Source organism: Scylla paramamosain, chromosome 21, assembly GCF_035594125.1.
Source record: "Scylla paramamosain isolate STU-SP2022 chromosome 21, ASM3559412v1, whole genome shotgun sequence".
NCBI lineage: Eukaryota > Metazoa > Arthropoda > Malacostraca > Decapoda > Portunidae > Scylla > Scylla paramamosain.
In genome coordinates, this window is record NC_087171.1 from 17,545,767 (window position 1) to 17,560,534 (window position 14,768).

A 14,768-nucleotide genomic window follows, 5' to 3' on the forward strand; every position below is an offset into this window, starting at 1 on the left:
GGTGTACAGTTACATTCATGAGTGTGCTTAAGGACTTAGTGTCAGGTGTGCTTGGAATGGAAAATCTAAGGAGAACCAATGAGTGGCAGACGGTGTGATACGGAGAGCAGGTGAGGGGCTGAGAAGAGAGCAGGTGAGGGGTTAAGAAGAGGGGCAGGTGTGAGGATGTGGAGGGAGGAAGGAGAGGAATGGGATTGCAGGAGAGGGCAGGCTAGGAATAGGAATTACAGCGTAGGTGTGATATGTGGAATGGGTGTGTCTCTTCATGAACTGAGAGAGAATGAGAAATAAGTACTTGATAGGATTAAAACGAATTGCGTCCATTTGTTACATTGAATTTGGTTTGTATTTCCTCCTCCTCCTCCTCCTCCTCCTCCTCCTCCTCCTCCTCCTCCTCCTCCTCCTCCTCCTCCTCCTCCTCCTCCTCCTCCACGTCGTTCTCCAAGAGGTACAAGAGGTATAAAATTATGTATATTTTTTTTTATTTGATGGTATAGCTTTGTCACCCAATATCTCTCTCTCTCTCTCTCTCTCTCTCTCTCTCTCTCTCTCTCTCTCTCTCTCTCTCTCTCTCTCTCTCTCTCTCTCTCTCTCTCTCTCTCTCTCTCTCTCTCTCTCTCAATATTACGTAATATGAAATTTTAAAGTTTACCTTTCATCACGTTCTGAGTTAATCCCCTTACCCTCTTTTATTTCATTCATTTTTTTACTTGTCTTTCTTACTTGCTTGCTTGCTTGCTTCAATATTATTCACTGATACTGTTTAATCTGCTTATACATTCTTTCTCAGGAAGTACTAGGAACCAATAAACAGGGAAAGGGATAGGAGGAGGCGGCGGCATCACTCTCAGGGCCGTAAGGTTACACCACCGTCAAGGGCGGGGAGTGAGGAGGGCTATAGAAAGGCCTTGGATGTCTAGTACTCGGAGTGGATGGGAGAAAATATATCTATCCTTTGTGTATTTAAGTTTGCCTTGTAGACTGTAATGTATGCATGTGCTTTCGTGTTCCTCTCCTTGTTCCATTATGTGGTAAGAAGCTGCAAGTTTAGCTGTATGAGACAAAGAGAAAACAAAGAGCACTGTTTATATTTTGGGTATGAAGTTAACAGATAAGGAAAGAGAACGAAGACAACAGAAGAACCATACAGTGAGAAGGGCCACGTCAGGGAGTGTCGTTTCAAGAGTAACACAAGGGCTCACAATTCAACTCTGTGAGCCGCTTTTTTTTTTTTTTTTTTTTTTTTTTTTTTTTTTTTCTTCGCGTGCGTGCAATTACTGCTATTACTGCTTCCTTCACAACTGCTGCTACCATTGCCGAGTCTCGGGGGTAGCGTGTGTCCTCAAGAGATGCCGCCGTTGACGCGTGATTGTATCGCCTCGCCCTGGGATCGACCATTTGTTCTCCGCAGAAAAACCGAAAGCTGCTCACGTCAGCCTAACTGTATATTAATGATAATGACAGTGGTAGTAATGGTATTATTATTATTATTGTTATTATTATTATTATTATTATTATTATTATTATTATTATTATTATTATTATTATTATTATTAGATAAAATAACTTCAAGCCACATTGCGACAAACCAGAAATACAAAACCCATATACTACGTACGCTCTCACAATAACTCCCCTTCCTCTTCCTCCCCCTCCTGTTTCAGTTAGTGTTACTACTACTACCGTTCCCCGGAAGCATTACTATCACCACCGCCATCCGGGCTCCATCCTACATAGCCCTGGTCCCTACACTTTAAACGCAAATAGCCCAACATCCACTGCCACCATACTATGGTATCATTACTATAATGTATAGCGGCTGAGTCAAGGACGTAAGGTGATCAATGACCTGGCTGTGCGCTATCAGTTGTACATTGTGCGTAGCGTGCTGTCCACGGCAATTACGTAAGAAATGTCTCGTTAAATATTTACATGTGCTCAGTGTCTTTTGTTCACTGATACATATTCAGACAAGCTGTGTTGCTATTCCACCGCCATGACACGGGACGCCCCATGCACTGGCTACTGCACTGGATTTTATTTATTTATTTATTTTATTCATTTATTTATTTATTTATTTATTTATTTATTTATTTATTTATTATGTGTTTTAGACAAGCGAGAGAACAAATCTTTCACTGAGAGGTCTTTGTGTTGGGGTTTCATTGTGGTGTCGTGTATAGTGTAATTAAACGCATTTTGTTTTTATCCCAGCAAGACTTCCGTCAGCAAGAAATGTTTGGAAGATTTGCACCTTTGGTAATCACTAGTTACTGCTTGGCAAAGAGATGCAAAAGTTATTCTTACGAAATTCTCTCCGAGTGAAAATCGGCCTTGCCAAAGTTTATGGTGCACTCATAGTTTCCTGTTTATTCGAGTTTGTTTACTCAGAGGCGCGGCGGCAGCCAGCCAGTAGTGGGCAAGCCACGCACTGAGTCCTTGAGGCGTTAATGGGGACTGGGGTTTGAAGGGAGGCTGTCTACTCTCCCAATTGTGTGTAACCTATATTGGTAACACATAGAAACCAAATTAATATTGGAATAATTCACTAATACTGCTTTTTTCTCTTTCCTGCAGAGAACCTCGCAGAGTCACACTATCCAAGGGTACATCAGGCCTGGGCTTCAATATCGTTGGTGGAGAAGATGGTGAAGGAATATTTATCTCCTTCATTTTAGCTGGAGGGCCCGCTGACCTGTCTGGGGAGCTGAGGCGTGGCGACCAGATTCTCAATGTTAATGGCACTGACTTACGAATTGCCACCCATGAGCAAGCTGCACAAGCTCTCAAGGTGAGACCCAGTGCCACGTGGTTAGTATGCCTTGCCATCAGGCTCTCAGAAGGAGACACACTGCAGTGCCTCCCAGTGACAATAAAACATTGCCATCATGTAATGGATTATGGGAATGTACTGATTATTGCACAGGATAGATATTTTTATGATGTGGAATACGAGCTACTACTGTGGCACTCCAGCTAACAACACTACTTGAAACAAAGTATTGATGAAATATCTGAAACTTTTAGCCTTTAGTCTGTCAGATCTAAACCAAGAATCACCGTTACCAAAACTAATGGTTTCTCCATCTTGTCGTTTTAGATTTATCAAGTGCATCAACAGTTACAGATGATAACTTTTTCTTTAAGGTGGAGTCTATATACTACACTTTCAAAGACTTGTATTTTAGCTCCAGTTACTTTCTGCAGGGATGTGGACAGACAGTGAATTTGACGGTGCAATACAAACCTGATGAGTACAACCGATTTGAGGCCAAAATCCATGATCTTAAGCAACAGATGATGTCTGGCACACTAAGAACTACGCAGAAGCGAAGTCTCTATGTCAGGTAACATTATATTTTTTTTTGTCTGAGGTATACTTAGAAAACAGTTCATATGTAGAGTATGTTTTTTAATCAGCCATACATCTATTTCCCTAAACCACTGGCTTTATTTGCTCACTACTTGCTACTGATCATATCTCTCTCTCTCTCTCTCTCTCTCTCTCTCTCTCTCTCTCTCTCTCTCTCTCTCTCTCTCTCTCTCTCTCTCTCTCTCTCTCTCTCTCTCTCTCTCTCTCTCTCTCTCTCTCTCTCTCTCTCTCTCTCTCTCTCTCTCTCTCTCTCTCTCTCTCTCTCTCTCTCTCTCTCTCTCTCTCTCTCTCTCTCTCTCTCTCTCTCTCTCCCTCCCTCCTTTTATAGTATTACTGACATTATCCATTACATTTTACTTGTAATTTTTTCCACCTGTCTTCACTCTCCTCCATCCATCTGCTTTCCCCCTCATCCCTTTCCCTTCATCCGTTCTTTAACCTACTCACATGATGTCCTTCTCCTTTACTGTCTCTTCTCTTATGCACATAATTTACTATAATGTTTTTGTGACAACATTTACATTCATAATGTTCATCTGTATGCCATTGTCAGAGAGATTAATCCTGTGCACTTACTTCCAGATTTAAAACTTGTACCATTAGGCATTCAAACAAAGTGTTTTGAATCCACAGAGCATTATTCGACTATGATCCCAATCGGGATGATGGGTTGCCCTCCCGTGGCCTTGCCTTCAACTATGGAGAGATCCTGCATGTAACCAATGCCTCAGATGACCAGTGGTGGCAAGCAAGACGTGTCTTGCCCACCGGGGAGGAAGAAGGTCAGTATTGACTTATTTATGCATTTATTTAGGTATTTATTTCTTCAAATTTTATAGATATTCAAGAAATCTAATTTTCTTTGCCAAATGATGTCCAAATTTATCAATAGATAAGTTAAGAAAAGTATTGAACAAGAAATTAATTAAGTGAAAGTTATAGAGTGTTCTTTGCCTCACTGTTATATTGTTGTGCATTCTTCATTAAAAGTTTAATATTAAGTGACTGCAGCTTGCCTTTTTAGATCAATTATAAGTATGTATATGCTTTACATTGTCAAACCAAAATTTTCTGAAAAACAGATATGGACACAAGCTATGAGAGACAGATATATACTGTCATCCATAAATCTAGTGCTTGTTTCATGTAACAGAAAGCATTTTACTTTTTTTCATAATGCTTACAAAATGTTTCACATAATCAAGATTGCACTCATACATACATGAACCATGAGATTAACAATTGCCTCATCTACATTACTTTACCTCTGTTTTGGCAACAAAATCAGTGGCCATCCATGTATTTCAGCTTGATTACATAAAATTAATTCACATCAAAAGATTAGGAGAAAACTATTTAACTTTCAAAATAGTGAAAAACTTAATTTCAGTAAATCTACCAAAATGAGGCTTCCTCATATAAGCAAGGAAATGCCAGGATCAAACCAGCAGAAATTATAGGCATGAATGTTACATTCAGCCATAGCCCAGTGGAGTTTGTCAGTCTGTTTGCTGCAATGTCATTGTTCTGCTTAACTGTCCTACTATCAGTTTCTTGTAAGACGTTCCATAGTATCTTGCATGAATCATGTTATTCTTCTTGAAAGTCTTTTTTTTTGTTGTTGTTTTTTTTTCAAATAACATTGAAAAATACACAGATTTTGAATGAGATGTGACATATAATAGGAAGAGTGGATTGTAAAACAAAATCCTGTGAAACTTTTCTGTTAATATGCTTATAATAATAGGAACCAGCAGTAGAAAGGAATCCAAAGTCGGGGAATATTACAGCCTCAGGTTAATTGATTGGATGATTGTGGAAATTCCTTAGGAGGTAAGAGTAGCATAGCTTCAGGCTCATCCATGGGATAGTTATAATAGGAATAGAAACAGTAATCACTCCATAGGAAATCAGAACAGTACTTTGTAGAGACATATTGCCTTAAACCCTTGTGCTTTCTTCTTTCCATATTCTTCATGTTCATTTTTAGTACTCATCAATTTTTCAAGAAAAATTTTTTGTTCATTGTTGCTATCTTCCTGTTCTCTGATTTACTTATTACTGCAATACCATGGAAAAATCTAAGAATGAAATATTCTTGATCTGTTCTTGAAATACTACCTTACAGTTACAGTGTTGTGTCTGTAGTTGTGTTCTGTCATATATATTTCTTACGCACATTATTTTACTGTTCAAATAAGTGCAGAGGTTTCAATAGAATTGAAAGCTTTTTATGTAATGTAATTCTGAAAAACCATTCATAAAGGTTTATTACTTTTGATGAGTGGCATGTGTGTGTGTACTTCACTACAAAACACAGCTTGCTGTTTTGCTTGAAGTGAACTCTGCACGAAATCCATTTGTAATAGTTGCAATCATAGTTTCAAGTTCACCATTTTGAAAGGTAAGTTCCACATTTACTGGGGTCAGCCTTTGTCACCTTGATGGCAGTCTGTCAAGTAAGAGAAAGCACAACTCTAGGTCAGGTCCCCTTGGTTTTTAGATCTCTCCCTAGGAGCTCATGCCATGTTTTCTTGGGTGAATTTGGTCTGGTTTGGAAATCCACAAGTAGTTCTCCATACACACTGAATGTAATCTAATAATTAAACTTTGGAAAAGTAATTTAACATAGTTATTGTCATAAGGCAATCTTTAATATTACTACTTCTACTACACTTCTTAAATTTCTCCAGGAACTACTGGTATCATTCCCAGTAAAGCTCGCTGGGAGAAGAAGCAAAAAGCAAGATTACGATCTGTGGCTTTCCAGGGCAAGAACAACACTGATGCCAGGGTTTGTAATCCTCACACTTACATTAACTAAAAATTTTATTGAAAATTTATCTAAAATATAAGTCTGTAAAATTAGAAGGCAAGTTAAAATATAGTTAATTAAAGAATTATTGGTAAATATAAAATATAAAGGGCAAGCATCTTGCAAATGAAAAATATGCCTACAGATTTTATCAGTTTGGAGTTTGAAACACACACACACACACACACACACACACACACACACACACACACACACACACACACACACACACACACACACACACACACACACACACACACACACACACACACACACACACACACACACACACACACACACACACACACTTTTCCTCAGACCCATCCCACACCACCATTATTTATGCTCCTATCCTCCTCACATTCATACATATGACCCACACTCACACCTCACCTCCAGTGTTCTTGCCCACACCCACCACCTACCCACTGATTTTTCAGCACAGTACCTGCATGAAACTCACATGATACCTAATCAGTAATCCTTCAGTAAATTGTTGAATGGTATTAACAATAATATTGTTTAATGCTGATATTCATGTTACAAATACATTGGCTTATCACATGATCTCTCCATAAGAGGCAGAAACATATTTGGCCAAATTTCATTAATCTAGTGCCAACTGTGACCTCTCTCATAGTTAAGTCTTCAACTTCCCTGCCTGTTCTACCTCAGCAGGGTGATCATCACTTTGCACTGTGTGCAAGTATGCAGTTGTTTAGCACTCCATAATGCTTCAAGTCTGTACTGCTACCCATCAGCACTCCACGCCAACAATACAAAAGCTTTTGGATTGTATCTCGTGCGTGAGATCAGAAACACACCACACCTTAAGGGGCCAGCAGACATAGTCAAAAAGAAATGCACAGTTGTGTGAAATTAATTAGAAATGCAGTTTTGAAGTGTGTTTGCAATAATAACAGAATCATAGAAATACCTAGTGTATTTTCATGTGTACAGTATCTTCACATCCTTCAGTGGAGATTAGTTATACTTATGCATCAATCTATAACATGCACACACATATACGTACATAAACACATATGTATGCATATATATAAGCATAAGTAAAGAACTCAAGATGAATACAGAAACCAGGTTGTCAAGATAGATGTGTGGGAAAGATAAGGAAGGTTTTCTTTGCAAGAATCACTATTCTAAGAGAGACTTGTTTGTTATATGTGAAATCAAAGCCAAGAAATTAGACTTGGGATTTAACAAAAAAGGCTAGAATTAATTGAAGTGTTTAAATAGATAAATGTACTGAGTCCTGGATGCACTGAATCTTTAACAATAGAATGAAACTTAAGGTGTTCTGCTTTTCTCCTCTTAGTACTTATCATTAGGAGAAGTAATTATAGCATCTTTTTCCAGCAATCAACACTAGAAAGGAAGAAAAAGACCTTGTCATTTAGTCGAAAATTCCCATTCCTAAACAAGAGCAAAGATGATAAATCAGAAGATGGGTCTGACAATGAGCGTAAGTACTATTTGCATGGCCTGTTCCATTTATTTATTGATATGGAACTTAGAATAAGTTTATTTTATCCTGTCATTCTATTTCCATTTTCAGCTTTTTTTTTTTTTTTTTCTCTCTCTCTCTCTCTCTCTCTCTCTCTCTCTCTCTCTCTCTCTCTCTCTCTCTCTCTCTCTCTCTCTCTCTCTCTCTCTCTCTCTCAAATAGCTCTGATAGTATAAGTTGTTGAAGATGTAGTGTTATAAGCATGTTGTATGATTCACTGTACTGAAAGGTATATCAGGACAGTGCTAAATCTAGATTATTCATTTGTATGCAGAACACAGAAATGAAAATATTGTTAAGAGCTTTCACTTCCCTAGTGACTGGTTTTTCCTATTTCACAATAAACAATGAAAATCCAACTCATGAAGATGAAGAGAAGTAAGAAAATGTAAGAGTGACAGCAAGGAAAGGATTAAACTCATACTCAGTTGCCATCCACACTACTATTCTGTTCATGTCTCTCCTATACAAAACCATACTTCAATGTCATCTGCTGAAAGATTCTCTCTCTCTCTCTCTCTCTCTCTCTCTCTCTCTCTCTCTCTCTCTCTCTCTCTCTCTCTCTCTCTCTCTCTCTCTCTCTCTCTCTCTCTCTCTCTCTCTCTCTCTCTCTCTCTCTCTCTCTCTCTCTCTCTCTCTCTCTCTCTCTCTCTCTCTCTCTCTCTCTCTTGTATATTTCACATGTTCTTAAGAGCAGATGGGATACATGCAACACTGTCACTTGTTGCCCTTCTTTTATTTCTTCACATGCTCCTCACCACTTCATTTTACACACACAGCTTTGATCTTCCATTTCACTGGAGGTCATTCTTTTTACTCATTTCATTCAGTATGTTATGCTTAGTCTCTTCATTTTGAACCACACAATAGATCTGCTGTACATTCCTTCATTAGTTTTGTCATCCGTTCTTCACACACACAGGCAAAACTGCACATTCCACTCAATAGCATTATAATGATGTCGGTCCTGTGATGTTATTAATGTTCTAGTGTAGTGTCTTTGCCAATACATCTCTCTTCCTTTCATAGTGCATCCCATGTGCCTGTATTATTGGTGAGAAAACTAAGCACCCTGAGTGAGGGCTGCCATCAGATAGTGTTATGTAGCTTGGAGAAGAAGGAAAGAAGTTGTTACCTGGGTATCACTTAATTTGTGTTCACAATAATATCACATAAGTTGTGTTGATAAGAATGTTTTAAGATTATTTATTGTGAAAAGTTTCAGAAAGTTATGCTTATATATACCTTATATACTCAATTTAATAAATGTTAGCTTAAATAACTAGAATTATCAGGTATTTTCTTGTGTAGTACTTACTACCATATCTATTAAAATGAGTAGTGCTGATGCTCATTCTTGGCAACATTTTTATGCATACACTTTTCAATATTCTCTTCATTCATGATAATACCTTTAATTTAATGGTAGTTGTTTTTTATTCTGTTTCTTTTCTTATATGAAAACCTTGTCACAAAGAAATTATCAAATCACAACAACTTCATGAGCATGTATTGTAATTGCTACACTCTCTCTCATTCGTCTATCTATTTGTCAGAGATAAGATATAAGGGAATGCTTGTGATTGTGTGTGTGTGTGTGTGTGTGTGTGTGTGTGTGTGTGTGTGTGTGTGTGTGTGTGTGTGTGTGTGTGTGTGTGTGTGTGTGTGTGGTGCCTTATCTCACCCATCCTCCTTCACAAGGGATGTCATCCTAGTGTATTGATAGGCTTGGATGAAAAAAATGGAAAAAGAAAGTAAGTAAAAAAAAAATCTACATTTGCTTATATTTTGTATTCAATTTTTATTGGTTGTATGATTTTTTTTTTATTAAGATTAAAACATTAGTGATATTTGACAGATATTATAGGATTTTTTTTTATCTCTTATTATGTCATCTCACACAGTATCATTGTGTTTCTAGTACCCCATGTTCTTTATAGTCCACTCCAGTCTTCTGATATCATCTTCATGGGTTAAATGTCATTACAGTAAAGCATAACAGTTCCCACTTAGGAAGAAATGTACAATCTACTTTTCAAGTGCAGGAAAGTTTTGAAATCAAAATTTTTGTTGCATATATCTTGTGACTGCTCACTTAATGGTGGGGTACTGATGTCAACAGCATTGACAGTAATAGATTAGAATGTAGTAATGTGTAGTAGCTATTGATATCAGAGGAAGAATGGAAGGTCAAAGTTGTATTGAAGTATTTTGACAAGTGACTGAAAAAAATAAGTTATGGTAGTTACAGGAAGAAAACCACTTGTTTAATATTGATTGAAGGAAAGTTTATAGACACCAGCATTATTAAAAACTTAGAAGGAAGCTGAAGTAAAAGTAAAGAGCATGAATGAGTGAATGCTATACAGTAGATGAAAGTGTGCTGCGTTTAAATGAAATTTTCTTTTCATCTGAAAACTTTATCTTAAAACATGCCAGTCACAAATGAGCTCCATTTTGTAAACTTAATTTGATAGTCATTATTTGCAACATAAAGCTTGTCCCTGCCACCATTTATTATTTTACTGAAGCGCTACATTTAGCAACAGTGCATGTTTGTGTTCAAAACATTGCCACATCAAACTGCAGTAGCACAAATTATTTGTTCTTCATTCACATTTGTGTAAGTTGATGAAATATGAATGTGTCAATATGTATAATTTCTAACTTCAGCAACTGAATGTATACTTTTAATGAGCATGAAAGTAAGGTCTTGGTGCATGTGAATAATTTTTAAGTTTGATTGTATGCTTATGTTGAGCATCAGAAGTGTGAGTAAATAACAGGTTCAGGCATTCATATTCCTTACTGTGCAAACTTGCCACTGTGTCTCACTCTAGCTGTTTTATATTTATTTTTGAAGGAATTGGGTGGTATTAATGCTGGTGTCTCTTTGTGTCATAAATACTATTGCCATGGATACTAAGCTTACAGTATTAGCTTTCATTGGTTGTAGAATTGGGAAATCTGCAATTAATGGTGCTTGCTGGCTAGCCAAATAATGTTTCATATGACTCATAAAAATACATGAATATTGTCTACCGTCAATAGTCTGTGTGTGTAAAAATAACAGTTCCTCTCTTTGCATCGTTTCCTAAAGTTGATGAGGACTTTGAAGGTAAGATGTTTCCCTGATGTTTTAGGCTTGTGCTCTGCTATGCTTACCTTCTACTTCATTTTAAAGTTATTTATTCCAATTGTTGGCAAATTGATTTTAAGATATTTATAAAGCTTCCTTTATTAAGCATGTGAATAATTTATATATCTTTTGGCTCTGATGGACATATTTGGTGTATATGTACTCAAGTCACAATACCCTCTAGAACAATTGACATTTGTGATAGCCTGTGTGTTTTAGAATGCATAATACACTAGGCTTATAATAATTTTACCTAACACTTGAAACTATGGGCCATATGATATTTGCTCCTGTAAAACCATATTCCTTTTATACTCTTTGTAGATCTTTATTCATTTTAATAAAAACATGGCTTTTTAGGAACAATAGAGTATAGCTTTTAGGGATAGTAGAGAATAATATCTGAAACTAGGACTGTGCCTTAGCTAATAAATTAAGAGTTATAATTTAATCTTATCTAATGTGCTCTGAGATATGTTCCTTAGAGTTTACTCAAGGGACTGTCATTGGTAGAAGTACCTTGATGTGCTCCTATCCATGTATTCCAGTTCACCGTTGTGCACACCATCACCTTCAACCTCTCTTCCCTCACAGGTTTTTCCAGCATTGTCTGTACACCCACAGCTTCTACTCCACCTATCCTTGTCATCTTTTCTCCCTTGATAAAAACCATCAGAAAGTTGTGAATGTTATCATCTTTATCACTCTATAGTTCAATCTTTTAGCTTTGACAGACATACTTAATCTATCACACACACTTTCACTACTTAAACTGCAATGACCAGGTATTCACACCACTACTTTTCTTTCCTCCTCCATTTCTCACTCGCATAAATGCCACATACAGATCTTTTCCTCTCCCATTTTTTATCACTTTTTTTCAGCTCAGTTCCTTGATCAATACAATCTTGTCCTCTCCTAAACCTGCCTAATTCAGCATTCATTTGCTTTTAGGTTTTCTTGATGCAAATACCTTTTTTATCTTATATTATCCCATAAATTTGCTAGATTTTGTCGATTCACTTAAGTTTATTTTAAGAAAATAAGTCTTTCACTGAAAATACTGAGTAAGGTTTTAATGTCCTGATTAACTGTTTCATAAGAAAATGCCATGAAACTTAAAATAATTAAGCTAGACAAGAACAGGAGTGGTGATATTACTTACATAATGTTGAATGATTAGTTTTAGATGTACATAAGATAAAATTAGAATGAAATGTGTATGAGTGTGTGTGTGGTGTGTTTGAGGGAAAATGAGAAAACAGGCAAGTAATTCAGCAAGCATTCATATACCTCTGTAAGGGCATCCCAGAGAAGAGTACAGATTATTTAAAATGACCCTGAATGTTCCATGCCAAAGAGGTGGTATCTTATGATGATAGTTGCATGGCAGAAATGTCATTTTCATATATAATCTGGATCTGTGTATAGGCCTTTATCAGTTAAGCAATGAATTCACCATTTAATCACTTTGGTATTGCTTGCATTAAATTACATGAAAGATTTTGAAAACCTTTGAACTATCACATCACTGATTTATCAGTTATTTAGTTGCTAAAGCACTGCATTTATTTTGCTTATGTAGATAAATTGTGGCAATTTCATCATTGCTAGTTATTTTTAGACAAAGGGAAGATCCAAAACACAAGCAGTCAAGTCAGCTCTCTCTCTCTCTCTCTCTCCTCTCTCTCTCTCTCTCTCTCTCTCTCTCTCCTCTCTCTCTCTCTCTCTCTCTCTCTCTCTCTCCTCTCTCTCTCTCCTCTCTCTCTCCTCTCTCTCTCTCTCTCTCTCTCTCTCTCTCTCTCTCTCTCTCTCTCTCTCTCTCTCTCTCTCTCTCTCTCTCTCTCTCTCTCTCTCTCTCTCTCTATATATATATATATATATATATATATATATATATAATTATATAATACTATATCTATTTCAGTTGAAAATGTGGATTATCAATGAATTTTCCATATCACTTTCAGACACTGACAAGTGCTTTAACATACATGAATAAGGTTCATTGCAGTAATGAAACTACAAAAGATTTTGCTCAGAATCCTAGCTCATTCAGCTCATGCTTATCCTGGGTGCTTATCACACACAAATGTGGACGTAAAAAGTGTATGTCTGACAGATTTCATTCTCTTGCTCACACAGAATTGTACAAGCATTTTTACTTATACCACTGTATCTCTTCTTCAAGAAATGTACTTGACTCACTTTATGCTCAAGTCATAAGACATTTACTGGTGAAAGAAATGTGTGATGTGCTATTAAAGAAACATTAAGGCTCTGTAGAATGCACAGTCTTACTGGATTCCCTCACCCAATGGGAGGCAAGAATGGAGATGCCTATCCCTGTAGGAGGAGTTTGTTTCTAAAATTTTCAAATAGAGTATAGTTGGTTCCTTAAACATAAACTCTCCCACTAAATAAGTATGCTAAGCATGGCATTAGTGTGAAGTATTTTTGGCTAAACAGAAAATTATAATTGGTGCACATTGATCACCAAACAAATTTTCCTTTTTCTGGTACTTTACTTAAAGGTTCGCATTTTACTAGAAAACCATTTTTTTAATTTATTGTATTTTTTTTTTCTTTTTTTTTTTTCACAGGACATTGATCTCTAAAATCCCTACAGTATAATGGAAATGTGCAGAGACCTATACTTTACACAAGAGAAAAAACAAAGGCCATCTTTAAGAAAAAAATATTGATTTAAGGTTACAAAAAAAGAAAATGTAAATTACCATAAACAGTTATATGTAACCTATATTTGGCAGTGCTGCAGGCCACCCTTGCAGTGCAACAAAGTGCACCTTGATTTTGTTAGTGGGAAAAACTTTTTTTTCTTGATAAGTCCAAATTATGGTGTATTTTTATTTTTATTTTACTGTATTCTATTTATTTTATTTATTTTTATATTTATTTTTTTATAATTTTTTTTTTTACCTTCCAGTAGATTTTACTTTAATTTTTTACATTTTTTTTTTCATTAAAAGTCAGTGAATTCAGCTGAACTTTAAGATAATTTTCTGAGCTGCTAGTAATTAGTTGGTTGATCAGTAGAATAAACTTATGTTGTCTAGTTAAATTAAAGTATTTTAGTCTATTTAAACTTTTTTATTAAATAGCATGTTGATATTGTTTGACAAATTCCAGCTGCACATAAAAAGTAACTATTTAAATAATATTATAAAAGCATGCTTCCATGTTAGAGGTGGAATTATTTAAGATAAATTTTGATATAATGCATTTTACATGCCTTGCATTGTAGAGCTGTTTATGCAGAGCTGAGTGTGCATGCTGGCTCACTAGATGAGTCTGCTGTGTTGATTGTGTGTCTCTCTTTGCAGCCTCCATAGCCACAAATGATGGAGAAAGCGATAGCAGAAGCATGAGTGAGTATTCCCCACGTGTTGCCGTATAGGCTTGCTTGTGTGTGTGTGAATGTCTCCTTTCATTCTGTCTTCTTCCCTTCCCTCTCCTTAGTTCATGGATTTTAGGTGGGTGGATTGGTGTGTGTGTGTGTGTGTGTGTGTGTGTGTGTGTGTGTGTTTTAGATTTTCCTTTCATTAATCCATTAAATGTGTTTACTTTTCATCTAATTAACAAGAAAATGATGCACATTTGTATTTATATAAGCCATTTATAACATACACCTGTTACTTATTTTTTTAATGTTACTACCATCATGAATAACAGTATGTTATTCTTCCAATAGTGTTGTTATATTTTTAGCAATAGCTAAGTAAAATCCAAATGTGCCACAAATATGCTCTAACTAGCTCATTATCTTTGTATAATTCATCTCATATTTCTTGCATAAATTTAATGTGATCCTCATGTTCTAAACACCTAACATTAAGCATGTAAACACAACTGAATTGAAAAATTAATGTGAGTTTATATTTGTCTACATTTTGTAATG

The 14,768-nt window shown here is 36.2% G+C and overlaps 1 protein-coding gene across 8 annotated transcripts in view; it reads left to right on the plus strand.

Moving 5' to 3' along the window:
* Nucleotides 1-14,768, plus strand: part of LOC135111129 (disks large 1 tumor suppressor protein-like) — a 196,947-nt gene that overhangs the window by 174,709 nt on the left and 7,470 nt on the right. For 5 of the 8 annotated variants that reach the window (XM_064024123.1, XM_064024119.1, XM_064024124.1 and 2 more), the window contains 7 exons: nucleotides 2,578-2,791; nucleotides 3,208-3,347; nucleotides 4,007-4,155; nucleotides 6,067-6,167; nucleotides 7,563-7,668; nucleotides 10,811-10,828; nucleotides 14,194-14,238. In XM_064024123.1, the coding sequence (XP_063880193.1) occupies nucleotides 2,578-2,791; nucleotides 3,208-3,347; nucleotides 4,007-4,155; nucleotides 6,067-6,167; nucleotides 7,563-7,668; nucleotides 10,811-10,828; nucleotides 14,194-14,238 (773 nt within the window). The remainder of the gene's footprint in view (nucleotides 1-2,577; nucleotides 2,792-3,207; nucleotides 3,348-4,006; nucleotides 4,156-6,066; nucleotides 6,168-7,562; nucleotides 7,669-10,810; nucleotides 10,829-14,193; nucleotides 14,239-14,768) is intronic. The other 3 variants (XM_064024121.1, XM_064024118.1, XM_064024122.1) reach the window with 3 other exon arrangements.